Consider the following 18180-nt stretch of genomic DNA (forward strand, 5'->3'; position numbering starts at 1 on the left):
AAGATAGAATTCAGGTTTCCATACGCTTTACAATTTAAGTCGACTTTTGATATTACCACCAATGATTTTAAAAAGCATTTTCCCCACACATGCTTACAAGAGAAAACTTGAAAAAAACAGAAAACAGAAAAAAATAAAAGTAAAATCATCAAAATTCCACCACACAGAGATAGAAACTTTGTGTAAAATTCTGATTTATCTTCTTTCAGATTTTTGCAGTGCAATGTACTCACAAGATTGGAATAATCCTTTATATATTAATAGTTCTGTATCAGACGTTTCCCCCCATTTATATTATGAACCACTTATCCCTAAAAATTCTTTTTAAAAGCCCAATAATTTTTTTGGAAAACAACTATTAACAGTTCAGCTCTAAATTAGTTTAGCTCTAAATTAAACTGGGGACAGAAACTATTCCTATGTTGTAGATGTACAATACTCATGTAGAAGAGAGAGAATATATACTGATTGCTGTATTCACGGGGCCAAAATTTTGACTCTGCATTATGACCAAACCTAGGTTATAGTACCTTTTCCGGATTGATTTTCAAACCAAAAGATTAGGGGACAGAAAACACCATATTCAGACAGTAAAGAAATAGATAATTCGAACTCAGGTAGAATACAAAAGGAAACAAACAAAATATATATTAGAAGAGTAATTTGCCTGAAAAAGAAAAAAGGAAAAGGTCTCTCTTTGAAGAAGCTATGTATCACTTGCCAAATTTGGATTTCTAAACTCCAGACAAGATTGGACAGAACATAAATGAGAACATTTGCCCATAATCATGCTTCTTCAGCAGTGCTAAGAAAAAACAGACTGCTATTGCCACAAAAAATGAGGAGGTAACTCACAGTCCACTCAAGGAAAAGCTGTTCCTTTCATTTCCTGACTGAGCCTTTTACATAGACACAGCCCCACCTTCTCAAATACATTCTATGCTTTAAATCTTCATCTCAACACACCAATTGAGCAAATTTATTAAAGCAGAATAAACAGTACAAATTATCTTAATCTTTTATATGCCATAGTGTTAATGTTTCTGATACTTAGTGTCTTAATTATTGCTTTACTGTCTAATAGTTGTCATTAATGTTCATTTTGTAACATATAGTATATAACTTCTTACAGAAATGTTTAACCTTACTTTCTTATCAAAAAAGCACTACAGAAAAAAATTGTAATCTATTCAATCATAACAGGCAATCAATTTTAGACCAGAAAGAAATAAATGGAACCTGTAATTACTTACAGCAGCCTTGGTCTGAGAAAGTGCATCCCATGGTGTGGTTATATCTGCTGGGCAATATTGATATTTACTGAATTAGAATCTCTGAAGTGTACCTTGGAATCTGCATTTTAATAGGTCCCAAATGCACTCAAAAGTTTGAGAATCACTTTATTAGGCAGAACTATTCCCCAGCAAGTGCTTTATTATATTAAGCCAAAACATGATTCCTCTCCTATCCTCTAAAGCCGAGCTTCCCAATATAAGGTTTAGTTGTATTAGACACTGATCCCACTAGTCCTTAGGACAACTGGACTAACACCCCCCCGCCACCTACACTCCATCAGACATCTCTAACAATAAGCATCCTCAGTTTAAAAGTATCCTCAGTTTATCCCAATGAGCTGAACAAATACAAAATATAGTATTGCACTGCATTTCATATTATGATATGAAAAGACTGGAAAACTACTCCAGACTTCAATCTACTAGTAGAAACAAGGTAACATCTATTTAGTCTTTCAGATAACAGCCCTTCAAAGAGCTTAAATCTATATATTTCCCTTGAGTCATCCTTCTCTAGGATAACTATTTTCATCTCCTCCAAATGCCCCTCATGTGATGTGATATCCAGATCCCTCACAAACCCAATAATCTTGCTCCAGATATACTCCAGTTTGTCAACGTCCCTCAAAAAATATCCTGCCCTAAATTAAAGTTACCCCCAATGCATCACTTAAAAAAAAAAAAAAAAGAGTTCAATGAGACTATTCTTTTTGTTATCTGTGCACTACAGGTCTCTGACTATATTGGGAGCTGTATGATATTTATTAACATTAAGTCAGAATTTGTAAGATATTGTATATAACTAATTTTACATATACTGATTCATTTTTAAAAAGGATGTTTTCCCTTACAAAACAGTTTACTATTGGGTGCCTTTGAATATAAGGTATCTTGTATATTTAAAACAAAATTGAATTTTAAAAATTATTTATCCACTTGTTATAAATCAAAGCATATGGATAATTTTCATTTACTGAATAGCCCAGAATTTTAGGCACATGACCTAAACAAATCATTAAGCTCAGTTTCAAAAAAACCAAATCATACCTTGAACAGTATCCGTGCTTTGAGAGTTCCTTGGATTTGGTAAAGGCACCTCTTTTGATTTGCTGCTCCTCATCCTGCCAATTTACCTGCAATCACATCATCAGCATTCACTGAAAATCAGTATTATAATATTAGTAAAGAAAATGCCCTATCTTGCCTTTCATGAAAGTCAGAAAAGAATTTTGTCATCTCTAAAAGTTATATCTGTATTTTCTTAAGAGTTCCTGATAATCTAATAACTTTATTTTTACTTGGAAAACTAAACCATTAAAAATTGTATCATGTGGGCTTCCCTGGTGGCGCAGTGGTTGAGAGTCCGCCTGCCGATGCAGGGGATGCGGGTTCGTGCCCCGGTCCGGGAAGATCCCACATGCCGCAGAGCGGCTGTGCCCGTGAGCCATGGCCGCTGAGCCTGCGCGTCCGGAGCCTGTGCTCTGCAACGGGAGAGGCCCCAACAGTGAGAGGCCCGCGAACCACACACACACAAAAAAAAAATTGTATCATGGGCTTCCCTGGTGACCCAGTGGTTAAGGACCTGCCTGCCAATGCAGGGGACATGGATTCGGGCCCTGGTCCGGGAAGATCTCACACGGCGCAGAGCAACTTAGCCCATGTGCCACAACTACTGAGCCTGCGCTCTAGAGGCCTCAAGCCACAACTACTGAGGCTGCGTCCCACAACTACTGAAGCCTGCGTGCCTAGAGCCTGTGCTCCTCAACAAGAGAAGCTACCGCAACAAGAAGCCCGCGCACCACAACGGAGAGTAGCCCCCCCGCTCACCGCAACTAGAGAAAGCCTGCACACAATAATGAAGACCCAACACAGCCAAAAATAAATAAATATTTTTTAAAAATTAAAAAAAGAAAGAATCCACCTGCCAATGGAGGGGACATGGGTTTGAGCCCTGGTCCAGGAAGATCCCACATGCCGTGGAGCAACTAAGCCCGTGCGCCACAACTACTGAGCCCGCATGCCACAACTACTGAAACCTGCGCACCTAGAGCCTGTGCTCCACAACAAGAGAAGCCACCGCAATGAGAAGCCTGCACACTGCAACGAAGACTAGCCCTCACTCGCCGCAACTAGAGAAAGACTGTGCGTAGCAACGAAGAACCAATGCAGCCAAAAGTAGATAAATAAATAAAATATAAATAAAATTTTTTAAAAAAGAAGAGGAGCTTAATTTTCCTCTCGTTGAATGTAGGCTGGACTTAGTGGTTCACTCTTAACAAATCAAATGTGGTGGAAGTGACAGTGTGACTTTCAAGACTAAGTCATAAAAGGCACTGCTTGTTCTCTCTCCCTCTCTCTTAAGGATCCAGCTGCCATGTCATGAGGACAGTCAAGCAGCCCTATGAAGAGGTCCATGTGGCAAAAAAAAAACTTGAGGCTTCCTGCCTACAGCCATATGAGTGAACTATCCTGGAAGTGGAGTTAGCCAGCAAGAGATTATCAATACAGTATTATGTCTCAATTTCTCTATTATAAATAACACTGAAATGAACATATTTGTGTACATTAATGCTCATTTGGATCAGTTATCTAGAACAGGATCTACAAAGTGTGCTAAAACTGAACTAACGAATGTACAGAACATGCTACTCTAGAGATCCAATGTTGAACTGTTTTCCAATTTACAATAACATGAACCCAACAGTTTCATTAATATATTTTAATATTAACTATGCTTTTTACTTTTGCTGATTACTAAGGAATATTAATTATATTCCTATTAGGGAAGAATATGGTTGCTTTAATTTGAATTTACTAGATTGCTAGCAGGACTAAACATTCCGCCATAGAACTTAATCTAAGTTCTTCATCTGTGAATTATCTTTTCTTGTCCTTTGCCCACTTACCTACCAGGATATTAAAGTTTTTCTTATTGATTTGCTGAGTTCTTACATTATAAATATATTAAACCTTTGTCATATTTGATAAAAATAATTTTCTTCAATGTCTGTAAAGGCAGTTCAATATGGTGAATATTAAAGACCCTAATTTAATTTAAGAAAAGGAAAAGCCTACCTACTAAGTCCAAACATGTAAAACTAAAGGTATAATTAATTTTAAGGGAGTTATTTTCACCTATAATAAACAATCCTGGTTTATAAATTTCTCAGAAAAAAATTTCAAAAATGTTCTAAAAATACAAATTTTCATAGATAATACAATATGACTCTAAGAAAAGTCAATCTAGGTTTTTAAAAACAGACAGGGGTAGTAGAAAATCTAAAATCAACAAATATGCCAATAGTTAAAAAATTTTCTAATCATATTGTAGAGAACAAATGTACAGACACCAAGGGGGGAAAGCAGGGGTGGGGGGTGGTGGAATGAATTGGGAGATTGGGATTGACATATATACACTAATATGTATTAAATAGATAATTAATAAGAACGTGCTGCATAAAAATTAAATAAAATTCCAAAAAAAAAAACAAAAATTAATGACAAAGAGCTATTCTTCCAAAGATTAAGTGAAGATTTTATTTAAGTCCAACTCAGCAAAGAAAATTGGGTTCTTAATTATTATTTGGTATCTGTCATATAGATTCTTAATGACTGCATTTTGTTATCTGGTAGCGAAATTTTACTGAAAGTAATTTTCTGATTGATTTGTATTCTATGACATATGAATTATTAAAAATAAAGGTTAATTAATCAGACTTTATTGTATGTAACCAACACTGTGCATATTCCAATCTCTAGTGGCAATGCATATGCGAAAAGATGGTTCCTGTAGACTGCTTCGAACAGGGTACCTGGATTCAACTTGTGTTTTATATGTATGAGAAGTACACTACTTCATAAAACATAAAGTTTTTTTGTAATGAAAAAAAAATTTTCTAACCATAAAAGCTTTAATCAGCTACCAACACAGTTAAAAAATTTAACTCACTTTACTCTCCTTCTCACAAAGATACTTTGGTCTAGCCAAGTGTCAAGTGATAACTAAACGAACATGAGTTATTCTACATTACTAAATAATCTGTCAGTGATATGACAAAAGTTTTCTTTGGGCAAACTTCACTTTAAAACTAAAATAAATGCAGGCTTCTGTGGTAGTGCAGTGATTAAGAATCTGCCTGCCAATGCAGGGGACACGGGTTTGAGCCCTGGTCCGGGAAGATTCCCACATGCCACAGAGCAACTAAGCCTGTGCACCACAACTACTGAGCCTGCACTCTAGAGCCCACGCGCCACAGCTACTGAGCCCACGTGCCACAACTACTGAAGCCTGTGCGCCTACAGCCCTTGTTCTGCAACAAGAGAAGCCACTGCAGTGAGAAGCCCACGTACTGCAATGAAGAGTAGCCCCGGCTCACCGCAGCTAGAGAAAGCCCGTGCGCAGCAACAGACTCAAAGCAGCCAAAAAAAAAAAAGACAACAATTATTTTAAACCAGAAGCCAAAATTACAGACCTCTTAACACTCTTGGGCATGACCATGAGGGCAGTTAATAGGTAATAATCATAGCTAATATTTTCCATGTTTCTTCTATGTGAGCCAAGGGCTATACTGTTTTCCAGACACTATTTCCAATCTCGTGAGGCAACTATCCCTATATTCATTGTACTGATGAAGAAAGTATCAGACAGACTATGGAACTAGTCCAAGGTCATTCAGGTAATAAGAGTCAGAACTGGAAATTAAACCTAGATCTCTCTCTCTCTCTCAAACCTCTGAAAGCCTCTAATGGTCATTCATATAATGGCAGTCATTGGCATATAGATGGTACAGATGGTAGCCTTGGGCATAGGTGAGGTTACCCAGGGAGAAAGTATAGTTTTCGAGAAGAAAAGAGCCCAAGGTCAAACCCTCTTGCACCTCAAGATTTAAAAGAGAAGGACTAGCTAGCAAAGGAAATTGAGAAAGAGAAGTAGAGAGGAAGTGGAAATCAGAGTGTAGTGTATGGAAGCCAAGGGAAAAGAGTATTTCAAGAGAGTGGTCAAACATGCTGCCAAAAGGCCAAGCAGGTTGAGGGCTTGTTATTTGAAAATGCCCATTAGGTTTAGAGATAAAGAGGTCTTTGGTGATTTTAGTGAGAGCTAAATGTGGAGAAATGGGGGTGGCAACCACACTGTGATTGTTTGAAGAATGACTGAAAAGTATCTTCTAAGTGGAAACTGAATGTATTCAACCAATTTTTTTGAGAAGTTTGTGAAGGAAAAAGAGAGCAGTAATGGAGGAGGGTGTTGGATTGAGGTTTTTTTGTGTTTGTTTTAAGTAAGAAGGCTTAATCGATTAAGTATAAATGCTGATAGGAAGCATCTCAGGGAGGGGAGGAGGCTAGAGATACACGAGAGAAAATATAATTGATGGTTGAAGTTTCTTGAGAGAAACTGGAGGCGAGGAAATCTTGAAACAGGCGAAGTATTCTTATAGTTCCTTTCCTCTAAAAGTTACTTTTTCTGTTCTTTTTCCATTTTCCCTATTTATGAACTCTTAGCCTACATAATAAGAGGGCAATTTCTCAGCTCTGGTTAGTTTTCTCTGAGCCTTTGTACTTCTCTTATGAGGTGAATATTTTGGTGATTCATGAAGTGTGGACTCCTTGTTGGCTTTATGTTTGCTAGCAAGTAAATAGTTTTATGAAGTTGCATCTTTACTTGATTTATAGGTGTTCCTGCTTTTTATTTATATCACTTTTAACTGGATTCTTTTTATATCATTTATCATAGCTTTAGTGAAACTGTGTTTCCATTCTCTGTGGCAAATTAAAGTCATCCTTAGCTAACTTTTAGAAGTTAGCTGTCTGTCCCTCCCGCACCACCACTCCCCACTGCTTTTGCAGCCCTCTCCTTCCCATACGCACACATAAGCCATTTTTATATTCTGAGCCATTGTCTGGAGCTTTTATTTGTATTTTACATGACGCAAATAGAACCCTGTTAAATATAGGTTCTTTTTTAGTTCTTGTGATATCCAACTTTAGTCTGAACAAAGCAGTATTGTTCATTTATGCTTTGACTTTTACATGAAACAACTTGTTTCTCTACAAGATGCCAGTTAAACTCACTGTAAAATGGTCACTAAAATAAAACTCTTGAGTCACATAAATAAGAAAAGTATTCTTAGGCTTTCTGAAAATTAAGTTCGCAGTATAGTAAGTAGGCAAAGTGCAAGACAGTGATATAGATCCTGTGTTACTGGTTTCTGAAACTATGGTCAGATCTTATCTCTGATAACCCAACCCACATAACCAACTGCTTATTCAGAAATCTCAAAGACACATCAAACTCATCATCTCCAAAAGCCAAGTCATGATTATTCCCAAAAAACCAACTTGAGGTATTCCCTATCACACTCCAGTTGCACAAGCAAGAAATATCCACAAGAGGTGACTGATTATACTATATGACCTCTAAGATCCTTTTCCCCTTTGAATTTAATAATCTATACCACCAATTCTCAGAGCGTGGTCCAGGCATCCTTGAGGGTCTATGAGACCCTTTCAAGAATGTCTTTAAAATCAAAACTATTTCCATGATAATATTAAGACATTATTTGTCTTTTTCACTCTCATTCTCTTGGGAGTGTGTATAGTGGAGTTTCCCAAAGGCTCCATGACATATGATATCACAACAGATTGAATACAGAAGCAGATATGAGAATCCAGATGTCTTCTATTAAGCCAGGCATTATAAAGATTTGAAAAATGTCAAACAATGCCACTCTCTCACTCAATTTTTTTTGTTTTGGAAAATATAGTTATTTTTTATTTCAAAAATTGTGTATTAATATGATACAGTTTATGGTTATTTTAAATAAACTAATAAATATGTTTAAAGTTTCTAATACAACAACAAATATCAACAGATATAGTCCACATAAAAGCTCTTTGAGTTTTCAATAACTCAAGAGTATATAAAGTGTCTCCTTGACACCAAGAAGTCTGACAAACTCTGATCTATACCTATCATATGTATATACAAATAAGATATGACCTTTTGAAATAGGCAATTCTCAAGTATCTTCTAGCAGCAAATTTTCCTTTCACATTTATTGACAGCGCTCTCATTCAGTCACATAGACTTATTCAGCTCAATTACTTATTGGGCTCCTACTATGTGCAGGTACTGGCGATAAAAAATGAAAGAAACGACTTCGTTCTGGCTCTCCCAGAGTTATTTTCCGTAACTTTGCTTCTGTTCTCTCATCTTTATCAGACCCGATGTAACAACCATCTATGCCTGAAAGGTTGAAAAGAAACAACCCTGCAACAGTCATACTATCTAGTCTCAATATAAAATGGACAAATTTAGTAGGGACCAGGCTAGGAAAAGTGGAAAACATTCCAGCTCTAAAACAGACCTACTACACTGTTCCATGTGAATTCTCAGAATAACCAATACTCCCATAATATGGGATACAAAAACAAATGACCTGAGAATTAGCCTCACCTCTTTTTACGTATAAAATACAAACCTCAACAACTACTTTTAACAATTAAGAATGACCTCCTATAATCCAGGAAACCCAGAAGAAACTATAACATCTGGCACCAGCTTGGCCTCTGGTGTATAGGAAACTGGATAGGGATCACAAAGAACACAATGTCCCCCACTGATATGAAATGAAGAGCTAAACTAGAGCCTGATTAAAGGTACCTCTAGTCTTTTACTTAAAAAAACCTAAAAATAGGAGCCTATACTTTGTTTACCCTCTATCTAGTTATCCTGAATATTTACTCTTCTAAATTAATTTCAAGGAATATATCCTTATAAATGTGTCTTATAGTGCAAGTCAGGATTATTTTTTGTCCCAAAAATTTTCACTACAAAAGCTTCCCTGATACAGAAGAAACCGTTAACACTGGTTAACTCTGCGGAGAGGGACTGAGGATCTAAGAAAGGAAGCAGATTTTCCAGTGGATATGTTTTCGAATTTTTAAAAGCAGATACATTTATCACGTTTTGAGGAAAAAAACAAGGAAAAGTAATTTTGAGAAGTTTCCTTCAACATTCAATAACTTAGCTAATTTAGAGGCTGTTAAGGAAACAAATATAACAACTTTTTCTTTCACTTGAAGCCGCTGTATAGTTGCTCCCACTTTATCTTTCCTCTTACCTCCCCACCTCCATACTATTTATTTACATATCTGTCTCTTACATGTCACTGTGGGGATGATGTTTTATTCCTCTTTATATCCCTAGTCCATGCACAGTACACAGCACCCACTAGGTGCTCCAGACCTGTCTGCTGAATGACTGTCCCATTGATAAATCTCAGAATCCAATTCTCAAATGCAAACAGGGCAAAAAAAACCCACAGGTATTTCATATAATATGAAGAGGTTAACCACTGGTAAGCAAAAAATTTCTTTCATGGTAACATGTAAAAAAACAATAAGCAAAATAATAGTTATACGTGTACATATGCATGTTATGTTTTAAAATAAGCCCAAAACTAAAAAGAAATTCTTTAAAAAAATACTCTTATTTTATAGATTTAGACATGAAAATCATGAATGAAATGAAGCCAGTTAAATGAAGCCAGTGCTATTACTCATGAATGATTTTTAAATCTAGTTTTTAGGGACTTCCCTGGTGGCGCAGTGGTTAAGAATCTACCTGCCAATGCAGGGGACATGGGTTCGAGCCCCGGTCCAGGAAGATCCCACATGCCGCGGAGCAAATAAGCCCGCGTGCCACAACTACTGGGTCTGCGCTCTAGAGCCTGCGAGCCACAACTACTGAGCCTGCGCTCTAGAGCCCACAAGCCACAACTACTGAGACCACGTGCCACAACTACTGAAGCCAGGGAGCCTAGAGCCCATGCTCCACAACAATAGAAGCCACCGCAATGAGAAGCCCGCGCACCACAACTAGAAAAAGCCTGCATGCAGCAACAAAGACCCAACACAGCCAAAAGTAAATAAGCAAACAAACATGGTTGCTTAAGGAAAGTAGGATGTAGGTTTTAAAAAATCAATCAATCAATCTGGTTTTTAAAAGGGAGAGACGCCATGATTCCAAAGGAGCTTTTACAAGTCCACTTACAACAACAACAAAAACTTTAAGTGGTTAACTTTTTAAAAAATCACCTAACCTCAAATTTATCAAAGATAAATCCGATTCTTCTGGTTGCAAAAATATCCTTCCATCTATAAAAAGATCTCCTTTACACCATTATTTCTCTATAGAATTTTAAATGATTCATCATACAAGAAAGCGTAGCATCTACACAACTTTTCAGAGATGCATCTATATTGTTTAAGTGTAGTCCAACTTCATTTATAACTAATCAGAGAACAAAGCATATTAGAGCTGGAAGTTAGGGGTCATCTAGTCTCATGTTTTTCAAATATGTAGTAATGGTACCATGTAGTAGATCAAAAAGAATCAATCTGGTACGTTAGAGCCTGCATTTTTTAATGAAACCAAATAAAACTGAATTGAAAATATCAGGGTGTATGTAGAAAAATTCTGCCTCGATATTTTCTTTTTCAGAAAAAAGTTTCAAAAATGATAATGCCGGGCCTCCCTGGTGGCGCAGTGGTTGAGAGTCCGCCTGCCGATGCAGGGGATATGGGTTCGTGCCCCGGTCTGGGAGGATCCCATATGCCGCGGAGCGGCTGGGCCCGTGAGCCATGGCCGCTGGGCCTGCGCATCCGGAGCCTGTGCTCCGCAATGGGAGAGGCCACAACAGTGAGAGGCCCGCATACCGCAAAAAGAAAAAAAAAAAAAAAAAAAAAAAAAGATAATGCCACTTACAATAAACAACACAAAAGTGCCTAAAGTAAAGAAAAAAGGAAAGTCCTCCACTCTCCCAGTGATAAACACAGCTAATAGTTTAATGTCTATCCTTACAGAGCCCTTCCTATGCACACACAAAATCAAAACAAAATCAAACTACATTTCTTTGCCTATGTGTTTGTTTTAACACTGAATCATATTGCACAGTGTAGTGCAACTTATTTTTTTCACTCAATATTATATCATGAACATTCTTCCTTGTCAGAACATAATAATAATTACAAACACCTATGTGGTACTTACTTAGGGCTTAAATATTAACTCATTTAATTCTCACAACAGCCCTGTCAGGTGAGAACTATAATTATATCCACTTTATAGATGAGTTTAAGTAACCTGCTAATGGTCAGAGCTAATAAATGATTAGGATTTGAACCCAGAAAGTTGGCTGCATGGTCCCTGTGCTCAAAGAAACACTCAGCTACTTCTCATCAAGTAAATATATCTATCCCTCAATCTATTAACAAGTGCACTGTATGTCACAGCTTAAATATACTGTAATTTTAACTATTCCCCTACCCACAAACATTTAGGATTTTTTTGTTACTTATAAATGTTGTAGACATTTATTTGTAATAATGCTAAAATGAACATCCTTATAGATTTGTTCTAGTGCTCTTGTGTTAAAATTTCTGTAAGGTAAACTCCTAAAAATGAAATGATTCTATCAAAGAATATGTGCACTTTTAATTTTGATAGGTGATGCCAAATTTCCTTCCAGAAACAGTTGTACCAATTTATAGTCCCAATGACAGAGGAGAAGTTTGAGATTCATATTTAGGTTAAAAAATATTTCGGGGGGCTTCCCTGGTGGCGCAGAGGTTAAGAACCCACCTGTCACTGCAGGGGACACGGGTTTAGCCCTGGTCCGGGAAGATCCCACATGCCACGGAGCAACTAAGCCCGTGTGCCATAACTACTGAGCCTGCACTCTAGAGCCCAGAAGCCACAACTACTGAGCCCACGTGCCACAACTACTGAAGCCCATGCGCCTGGAGCCCATGCTCCGCAACAGGAGAAGCCACCGCAATGAGAAGCCCGCGCATCACAACGAAGAGTAGCCCCCGCTCACTGCCAACCAGAGAAGGCCCGCGTGCAGCAACGAAGATCCAACACAGCCAAAAATAAATAAATACATATTTGATTCATGAAAAGTGAGGCCTGTTTTTCTGAGTTTTTAGTTAACACTTACATAGAAGAGATTGCCGGTTGTTCACAATTATCCTCTGATTTGATAATTATCTTCATATTAAACAAATGTAGACTTCACAGCTGTACAGTAGAGTCTTCATCCAGTTATGAAATCAACTATGGGTGAGATATTTCCTCCATATGAACTCTGTTTACTTACATATAAAACGTGGGAATTGGACTAGCTAGCCTTTAAGATTTAAAACTCCCAATGCTGTAATTAAAGGAGACTTAAAATTATTACAAACCTATAATTATAGTACTAGTATAACAGGTCAGGGTCTTAAAGCTTCCATTTTCTTTAAATTACAATAACTATTGCCAGAACATCTAAGCAAATCATTAAAATAGTCAATAAAGCTTTCAGGATCTACCTGTGGCTTATTCTCAGTAGCTTTTTAATCCCAGACTGTCATTCCCCTGCTACCTAGCAAACTTGACTTTATCTATGGACTATATTCCTAAGAAGAGTTGATGTGTGCCTAGGAACCATGAACTAGTGTTTTGTTTTGTTTAAATACTATGCCAAGACCACTCTCTAGTCAATTTATTCAGCCAATATTTATTGACTATTTTACTATGTGCTAGGCACTGGGTGCACAACAGTTAATAGACAATCTCTGCCATCATGGAACTTACACACTAGATGAGAAAGGCAAAGAATAACCCAAAGTAACCACCAGCAAATGTGAAGTTATACTTGTGATAACGAACAAAAATATTAATGCAAAAAAACCTATGCAATCTTTTGATTATTCAGGTTTTTGGAGTGATTTGTGACACTAGAAATTGACTTTGTAAAAAGAAGTCAATAAAGAAAATTACTTCACGACTTGCCCCACAAGGCAAAAATAGCAATCACAAGTATAGATGGCAAGTTAACTTTTTAAATCATCAATTCTATAATAAAATCACCAAGATGTCCCTACTTTTCAGTTATGCTGCTGACCATGTGGCTTGAATATTTGTTTTAGTTAACCAAGAATATAAACAATTTGAAGTACTAAAGATGACAGAACTCTGAGTATCCAAACAAAATGAGAGACGACAAATTAACTACAACTTCTGAAGAACACTGTTCAAGCAAAAAGTACATATAGCAGTAGAGCAATTCACTACAATAATTCATGGCTTGTTACTAATTAACATAATGCTATGAAAATACTAATGTTTTTAAAGTACCGACAGTTATCCACGTAAGGAACTAGTGGCTTGTCACAATCTTTTAGATTTTAAAAAACCAAATGCCAGAAGTATCTATATTAATATTCAATTTTAAATAAAACTAATTCTATGACGTTAACTAGACGTGATCACTTCACAATAAATACAAAGATCGAATCACTCTACACGCCTGAAACCAGTATGTCAATTATACCTCAATAAAAATAAAGACAAAATTTTAAAGTCTTAGATCATCTGTGGAAATAAGACCATCATTCACATAAATAAATGAACTTCCTTGTTCATTTATTTATTCCTTGTCGATTTCCACAACTGCAAAATAAGGACATTTGTCAAATCTACCTCACAAAATTGCTATGAGGACTAAATAATTTATGTAGAGGCACACCAAAAAATTATGTAAGTTATTTTAGATTTCTTTTTGCTCCCACTATAACTTACAGCTGTTTAACAAACAACAAAATTCGTTAGATAGGGACTTCATCTCCTTTCTTCTGTCCATGATATGGTAAAAGTGTTATAAAATGGGCAAAAGACTAGCAATCAGACCATTAGAAAAAAATTCTAAACTTCATAACTCATAAATTGATTACCCCACAGGAGGCTGGCTGTTCAAGTATTAATGCTCTTACATAACACTACGCACCAATATATCTCAGAGAATCAGAGAAATTCTTCCACATATGTATCAAATTGTTTACATATTATAACTCACCATTATTACAAACACAAGCCGTGCTACTCACTATGAAAAGTTGAGATACATATGTATTTATCCACACATACAATGTATTCTAGCTTGATGTTTATCTAACTGATTAAAGTATCTTAAATGCAATGCAATGACGGTTCAATGGTTCAGATTTATTTTATTACACTGAATGGAGTTTGTAAATTTAGCACACCAAAACTAATTATTACATACCCATGGGCTTAAAGCAACTTCTACCATAGGTCTAACAACCAATCCCCCAAAGTCACAATCTCATGTTATTAGCAGCACATTGCCTTGTTTAAACACAATAATTTAAACTAAGAAATTTTTTAAATGGAGAGTATTTTAATTGCTCCACAAACCTTTTCAAGTTCTTACTAGGTCTGCCTAAAATAGCCGTCCTTTAAAAACCCTTAAAATACAGGGCTGGAGAAGGTATCGTTAACATGGCAACATAACCATTAACGACTTTTCCAAATTCAAAACGAGGATCACCATCAAAACAAAACAATCAGGTGAAGTACAGACGTGGATACTGATCACTATTCCTGACAACGTGTTTTTTCCTTTATGGAAGATTTGCTGCTACACAAAAACCACATCAAAATCTATACCTATGTGCAACTTCCTATCCGAAAAGCCAGCCAAATTCCAACCCATATTTGTGACATTAGCTAAATATCATTTAGCATGTTAGGCTACACTTCAAAGAGGGCAGGGGAAAATACCGACAACTTTCAAAGCGTACAAGCTTTTTAAATCTCCCCCTACATCACTTGTGAATAAATGGACAGACTACATTCAGCAGCTGCCAGAGAAGAAGATTAAAGTTTTCCCTATGCTTGAAAATGTTTATCCCCACCAAAAAGGAACAGAAACTAGTCATCCTTGCCACTGGAGCCAGTTCCCCGGAATTTCCCAAAATATGCCTGATATCCAAATGAAGAAGGGACACTTCTCCGGAGAGCAAGGGCGAGAGGTATCTCACACCTTTTGCAGAAGAGAGGAGGGGCGAGGGAGGGGGGACAAGCACTGGCAGGTAAGGAAGGAAATCCCGTCTACCGCAGGCACCGGTGGGACCTGAAACCTAGGTCTCAGAATGGCCCTCCTAGCAAAGCCTAGGACCCAGGGAGGCTCCTCAAGGGGGAGGCCAGACTGGGCCAGGGCTCCTGGCGACCCGCCCCGCCTCCCCCGCCGCCGCCGCGGACCCGGGACCGCGGACAGAGGCAGCGAAGGCTAAGCGAGCATCCGCGGTCCCAGCCAGGTCCTCCCGCAGCTCACCTGAGAGTGTCGCCTCCGCCCTCGGCCCCCACGGTGCATCCCGCGGGGCCTGGCGGAGGGTGCAGTGACGCCGCCCCGACCGGCCCCAGGGCTGCCCGGCCTGGCCTCCCCGCTCCGGGGACGCACCGGGTGCCCGCCTCGCACCGGCTCCCGGGATCCGCCGGTCTGCAGAGAAGGAAGGAGAGGCGGATAAGGCTGCCTCCCCTCCCCCACAGCAAGCTACCCCCTGAGCTGCGGCTCTCTGCAGTTCCCTCTGGCGTAGGTCTGGCCCGGCTCCCCCGCCCGGGAGTCACTTCGGCAGCGGCGGCCCAGTCGCCATTACAGCCCAACAACTGACACGGAGGAGGAGCGGCGCCAGCGGCAGTGGCGGTGGCGGCGGCGCGAAGCAGGGCGGGAGCAGTGGGGGGGCCTGGGGTGGTGGTGTCCAGGCAAAACTCGCGAGAATTGTCCCGAGTCGGTTCCAGAGGAATGCAACCTTCGGTTAGGGCCATGCTAAGTGTGGCCAAAAGGCGAGTGTGAGATAAAATGAGGAGAGGAAGCTCGAGGGCGCCATGTTTGGTGTGGCGAAGGTTGAGCCTTGCAGGTCTTGGGAGGAGCCAAAGTAGATCCGCAGCGGAGACCTTCCCTTCACCCCCCCGCCCCCCGCCCTCTTTCGTCTAACTGGGCCTTCTGGCTACGCGTTTCACCCCCGGCCGAAAAAAAACAAGCTGGGGCTATGACAAGGATGAGCTTGAAGTCTGAAAATTGCAGCTTCTCAGTGTTTATGATGTTTCACCAGTTGTCCAAATAAATCTTCTGTACCCCAGTCAGTTTCAGAGTAATTGCAGCTCTGCGGCTGCGGCAGTTACCCACTGCTGGCACTGTGGCTGTTTCATTCGCGAGGGTTACCATTCTGTTCAACATGCACTCTGTCTAGTGGCTTAAGACTCCAGAGCAAGTAAAACGGAGTTTCCTCCCCTTAGGTGTTGGCATTGATATAACTGTGCTTTAAGAGACTCTATGATCACCATATCTTCTACCATCCTTATCCACTTTCCCCAATCTCTGCATGGTGAATTCTATGATCTGTCAAGGCTTAGCTTAAATGACCTCTTTTGCAAATAATGCCACCTTCTGCTAGGCGCTCACTGCACACAAGCCCTCCACCCGTCACTTTCCTCCACCTTCTGAACTCATATAGCTATTTATCCAGAGACTGTTTCTCATCTTGAGGACTCTTTTTTCTCTTCTCTTTATACACCAACAGGGCCTAGCATAGTAACTGGAACATTGTAGGTGCTCAATAAATGCTTGTCGAGTGGACCTTAATAAAAGCTGGAGGCAGTAACTGCCCCCTCTCTTAGGGCCTATAGCTGTGCCTGAATAGGAGGTAAATGGATGTACAAAAATCCTGCACATATGTAAAATGTGTACTGTTTCGCCAGCAAGCTGTGCTGGGGGAAAAAACAGGAAATGTGGGTATCCCAGTGGTGCAAGTGGTAGCAAGAAAAACAACATAAGGAAAGAGTTAATTAAGTTTTCCCCAACCTTTCTATGTAAAGCAGTGGGATAGATGCTTTTCATGTTATTTTACTGAATTTATTCAACCAACTTATTAAGTATTATACTCATTTTTTTTAAATGCTGAAAAGCTAAGTAATTTGCCCAATATTACACCATCAATAAAAAGCAGATGAAAAGGGCTTCCCGGGTGGCGCAGTGGTTGGGAGTCCACCTGCCAGTGCAAGGGACACGGGTTCATGCCCCGGTCAGGGAAGATCCCACATGCCGCGGAGCGGCTGGGCCCGTGAGCCATGGCTGCTGAGCCTGCGTGTCGGAGCCTGTGCTCCGCAACGGGAGAGGCCACAACAGTGAGAGGCCCGCGTACCGCAAAAAAAAAAAAAGCAGATGTAAAATTTGAGGTCTCCCTTACTCCAAAGGCTATATTTTTTTCACCCCCATACTGCCCCCTGGGCAACAGAGAAAACACCAAAATTCCTGTCACTGTGTGGGGAGCAATGCTATCCCCATATCAGCCTATGCACGATTTCCACCTGTTATACCTTGTACTGATCTTTGGCCTCTCCCTCACTTTGAAAATAACTTCAACACATCAACCCCTCTCCTTTTCAACATCCCATAACTCCTGTTGTTTATACCCTACAGGTTGGCTCCTGAGTATATTGTTTTGCACTGTTTGCTCTTTCATGAGTGTAATTAATCTCTTGAACAAGATTGGAAGCTTAATGAGGAAAGGTTTGTTACCCTGCCAGGAGTGCTAGGCACATAATAGGTATTTAATGTAGCTCCCTTTTTTTTTTTTAAAGAAGATGTTGGGGGTAGGAGTTTATTAATTTATTTATTTTTGCTGTGTTGCATCTTCGTTTCTGTGCGAGGGCTTTCTCTAGTTGTGGCAAGCGGGGGCCACTCTTCATCACGGTGCGCGGGCCTCTCACTATCGCGGCCTCTCTTGTTGCGGAGCACAGGCTCCAGACGCGCAGGCTCAGTAGTTGTGGCTCATGGGCCTAGTTGCTCCGCGGCATGTGGGATCTTCCCAGACCAGGGCTCGAACCCGTGTCCCCTGCATTAGCAGGCAGATTCTCAACCACTGTGCCACCAGGGAAGCCCCTAGCTCCCTTTTTTTCCTACTTCTTAGCAGACACCAAGATCAGAGTTTTCTGAACTTTATATTCTTTGTTGAGTACTGTAGCTTTGACTCTCAACTT

At 39.4% G+C, this 18180-nt stretch overlaps 1 protein-coding gene across 3 annotated transcripts in view; it reads right to left on the reverse strand.

Moving 5' to 3' along the window:
* The window catches only part of CEP350 (centrosomal protein 350), a 143416-nt gene extending 127576 nt beyond the window's left edge, over window positions 1-15840 (reverse strand). For 2 of the 3 annotated variants that reach the window (XM_082612727.1, XM_082612725.1), the window contains exons 1-3: window positions 15476-15840; window positions 2343-2428; window positions 1254-1300 (exon numbers count right to left, since the gene is read on the reverse strand). In XM_082612727.1, coding sequence (XP_082468853.1) covers window positions 1254-1300; window positions 2343-2415 — 120 coding nt within the window. In that variant the 5' untranslated portion in view covers window positions 2416-2428; window positions 15476-15840. The remainder of the gene's footprint in view (window positions 1-1253; window positions 1301-2342; window positions 2429-15475) is intronic. The other variant, XM_082612726.1, reaches the window with a different exon arrangement.
* Between the last annotated feature and the right edge of the window lie 2340 nt (window positions 15841-18180).

This window comes from Mesoplodon mirus (genome assembly GCF_964341445.2).
Source record: "Mesoplodon mirus genome assembly, chromosome: 3".
NCBI lineage: Eukaryota > Metazoa > Chordata > Mammalia > Artiodactyla > Ziphiidae > Mesoplodon > Mesoplodon mirus.